This window comes from Myotis davidii, unplaced genomic scaffold (assembly GCF_000327345.1).
Source record: "Myotis davidii unplaced genomic scaffold, ASM32734v1 scaffold648, whole genome shotgun sequence".
Lineage (NCBI taxonomy): Eukaryota > Metazoa > Chordata > Mammalia > Chiroptera > Vespertilionidae > Myotis > Myotis davidii.
The window spans coordinates 842287-846547 of NW_006299603.1; the positions used below are offsets into that span (position 1 = coordinate 842287).

The following is a 4261-nucleotide window of genomic DNA, read 5'->3' on the forward strand; positions in this document are numbered from 1 at the left end:
TGTCCAACCTCAGAGAGAAAACGGGGGGTGGGGGGAGAGGGCCTAGAAATCAACCAAAGGACTTGTATGCATGCATATTAGCATAACCAATGGACACGGATACTGGGGTGGTGGGGGTTTGCCCTCAGGGGTGAGAGTGGCAGGCGGGGGAGTGGGGCAGAGTGTCAATGGAGAAAAAGGAGACATATGTAACATTTTAAACAAAAAAACATATAAATAAAATAAAATACAGGTTTCGGATAAACTTCCAGATCACACCATTAAACTGGTTGAGAATTTGCAGAACACTAAGAAAAACTGAATTCATAAAACTGCTGACAAAAAGATCAATACGAATTGCCCTAGCCGGTTTGGTTTGGTTCGATGGACAGAGTGTCAGCCTGTGGACTGAAGGGTCCCAGGTTAGATTCTGGTCAAGGGCATGTGCCTGGATTGTGCCACACTCCAGTAGGGAGTGTGCACAAGGCAGCCAATTGATGATTCTCTCCCATCACTGATGTTTCTCTCTCTCTCTCTCCCTCTCCCTTTCTCTCTGAAATTAATTTAAAAATATATTTTTAAAAAAAGATCAATAGGAATTAATAGCATGAGGCTGAATGAACTAGTAAGGATGAACATTTTATGTTTTTTATATGAAATATTACTGGGCGTTTTAAATCTTTGTTTTCCAGATATAAAATTTCTTTTCTCCGAAGCTACCTGTGACCTACAACAATTTAGTAAATTATACCTTTGGTAAGCAGAACTGAGTATAAACCACACCTTCATTTTTTCTTTTTCCCTTTAGTTCCTTTCTAGTTCCCTTAACATGTCATAAATAATATGCAAGGCCAACCACTGAGTATAAATAGCTATTGTTCCCCTTAATTTCTACCTGGGAAGATATCTCAACCTACTTCACAGGCCAAAATGTGCATCTGGTAGCACACATAGTAAAGGATTTCAATGCCTGGGAATGTCAATTCCAATGAAGGTACCCAATTTGGAAGAATACTTTTTCCTCAGGCAGGTACTGCAATTAACAAGTACATGATTAGAAACTTATCACAAGCCTTAGAGAAACTTGCTGGAGCTAGCGCCAAAGCAACAGCCAACCAGGAAAACTTTTAAGTTCCTTTGCACAAATTATACTAGATGATAAAATTGTGCTTGACTGTACTATTCTAGCTGAGCAAGGTGAGGTTTGCTGTGTTAATACTTGTTACACTTGGATAAAACACCTTCGGTAAAACAGATGGAACTAGATAAAATCTGGGCACAAGTCAAATGATTAACCACTGACACCTCCTGGGTCTCTACTACCTTGGCTAACTTCCCTCAAGCGTTCCTCCTGGTTCAGATCTATTCTTCAATTTGAACTTAGCCTTTTATTTATTATAGAAATTTTTGCTGTTATAAACTTTTGTTTTGCATAGCTCAATGTTTTAAAAAGACCACTCAGATACTAGCTGCTCAACATTTTGAAATGAGCACTAAGGTTTGTGAGACTTCATATGAGAAGTCTCAAGAAACTACAAAAGAGTTTGCCTGTGGAGGAATATGACGATAAAGCTTTCCTCTGTTCCTCAAATGTGCCCTAAGGCTCCTAAAAAAACCAAAAAACAACTTCCCACCTATGTGGCACATGGCATACCAACATACCAACAAGAGCCTTCCTAGTGCTGAGGGACTGACAATGGCATGACATACTAAGAACTAGCCTTCTCAGCAAGGAGGGACCAACGGTGCTTTTAATAAGTGATCAGTACTGTTTTCCAGCAATTGATCGGTGATGCTTTCAAGGAAAGATCTCAATCTAAAGGAAGAAAATGTCAAAAATATAAACTGAGCCCATTTAAAATGGAGTTGGAACTGCCATGCATGTCTTACTCCTCAAACCTTTGGAAAGTCAAAACAGGGCAAAATAGCCTATGGACTGGGCCTAAAGCAACTTATTTTCTAAACAAACAACTGTTTGCAAAGATAAGAGAGAAGATATGATGACTACCAGACTGAAAATTAAAAACATTCTTTAGAATTAGCACTACTGTTAGCTTATTTGCCCCTATAGATATTCCTCTCATCTGCTGAAATAGTTGTTCCGCTTGCTTTTCTCAAAAATACCCCTTGCCTTCACTCCTAGTAAAAATACTGTTTGGATTTTTGCCTCAATCAGTGCTTCCCGAATAGCTATTGTTTTGGATCTCAAACAAATGCTTGCTGCCTCTCACTTCTGCCTTTTACCTTGAGGTTAACAACACCAACATCTCGGGAGTGGGGGGTGGTCAGCAAGTCAGGCACCTGCTTGGCACCTGATTCCCCACAGGTGAGGATATGACTGCTACTCAATTCAATTTTTCAAACTGAGGCTGAGGGGATCCAGGGTCACACAGCTGACTCAAAAGCGATGCACTTGCCAGCAGGCCTTCAGCAAGATAAATAGATGCATGAGGTGCACATGTGTACACACTGGCACACCCACACCTGCAGGTGTTTCTTGCTCAAGCACGTGTCCACATGTGGCCCAAGTACTGTGCCTTGGTGGGAGACTCGGCCCTGCACCCAGTGTACCCACGCACCTTCTCAAAATGGCCACTGCGAATGTAGTAGTCGGCCAGTGAACACCAGAGCTTGCCCAGCTGGTCTGTGAAGCGGGTGAGGCCCCCTCGGATGATGGCGTCCACGTTGAGCGACTGCACCTTGTCCGGGTTCTGGGAGATGAGGTCACAGAGCTCGTGCCACAGCTGCAGGGTCCAGGAAGGAATTTCAGCCTTAGTCCCTGAGCGGGTAATCCCTCCAACCTGGCCCCCGTCTCCCCATAGGCCCACCTGGTAGTTGGACTTGCCAGCCTTGGAGACGAAGCGCTCATCATTCACCACAGTGGCCAGGCGCTGTGCAGCCTCGTCCAGCCGGTCACTTGACTTGAGGTACTCGATGTATTCCTCTGCGCTCTCCGGGCTCAGCTGAGCACCCACACACCATGTCGGCAGTCAGTGGGGCCACAGAGCCACACTGCTGTGCCTACCTTCCCACTCAATGGCTCTGAGCCACCTGTTAGCCTACTACCACTGTCCTGGCCACACCTGTCCACACTAGGCTCTAGTGGTCTAGCCTCAGCCCCACGGTTTGCACCTTGACCTCCACACTGCCTGTTACACATTTCCATAGCTGTGTCCCCCACAGCTGCAGTTTTACTCTGGTTTTCAATGTGGTCAACTCATGTGAATCTGTCCACCCAGTGAGACTAACAGCTCCCGACAGGCAGGGACTGTCTTAGTCACACTACACTAAACTATTTAAAGAATAAACAAACTACAAACAAAAACCTGCCTGTCTCGAAGAGCCTTTTTCTCATTTACATCTGTTAAGTGACATCCTGCCTGGAACTAGTGTCCCAGTGAGCCAGTGGGAAACTTTGACCTGGGGAACTGGCCCATCTGCCTGAGACGACCCCAGCTCACCCTCCGTGGGCTTACCTTGAGGAAGCGCCGGTAGCCCCGCACGGCTGTCTCAGGTAGCGGGTGTGAGCGCAGGAAGCGCAAGTACAGAGGCCAAATACGAGAGTGCTGTGTGATAGGCAGCGCCCGGAGGGCACGGTCGAAAGTGCGGCGTGTGTGAGTGATACGGCCCTGGTCCACCAAGAACTGACAATAATCTAGCCATAGACGTGGCATCTAGAAGCATCAGGAGAGGCAGGGTGTGAGCTGCTGGCACTATAGCATGGCTATAAAAACACCAGATGTCCCACGGCCAAAATGCAGCAGGACCCAGAAGGCGATCCCTCCAGGACTAAGTCTGTCTAGCTCAACCTCAAGTGCACAAGGCAACAGGACTCCAGCCCTCCTGCTTCATCCACCTCCCGACTCATCCCCTGGCCCGGTCCCCCCACCTCCAACCTTGTGCATGAAAACGAAGGCCCTCTCGTGGCAGTTGTTGACATCTTCATAGGCAGGATCAGTCACACAGCGATGCTTCACCTGGGCCCTGCGCGCCTTCAGGTAGCGGTACCAGAGTTTGTAGCTGGAGGAGGCAGACATTGGTTGGTCAGCTTCATGGAGCACCAGAATCCTTCACCCTACCCCATAAGGCCACTGCTGGGAGCAGGAACCTGGGAGAGTGACAAGTATCAGCAATGGGGGGTGGGCTGGGATATAAGGGAGGGTGTGCTGACCCATCAGAGGACATATACTCAGTGACGAACCATAGCAACCACTAGGGACCTACTGGCCAGCGCTGCTATAACTGGACAGGCGGGGCTGGGGCTGGGGCGGGGCCGGGGCCG

At 47.4% G+C, this 4261-nt stretch overlaps 1 protein-coding gene across 1 annotated transcript in view; it reads right to left on the minus strand.

Annotated features, from left to right (window-relative positions):
* The window catches only part of XAB2 (XPA binding protein 2), a 23640-nt gene that overhangs the window by 11799 nt on the left and 7580 nt on the right, over positions 1-4261 (minus strand). Inside the window, exons 3-6 of the mRNA XM_006775379.2 lie at positions 3876-3999; positions 3456-3653; positions 2808-2942; positions 2559-2723 (exon numbers count right to left, since the gene is read on the minus strand). Coding sequence (XP_006775442.1) covers positions 2559-2723; positions 2808-2942; positions 3456-3653; positions 3876-3999 — 622 coding nt within the window. The remainder of the gene's footprint in view (positions 1-2558; positions 2724-2807; positions 2943-3455; positions 3654-3875; positions 4000-4261) is intronic.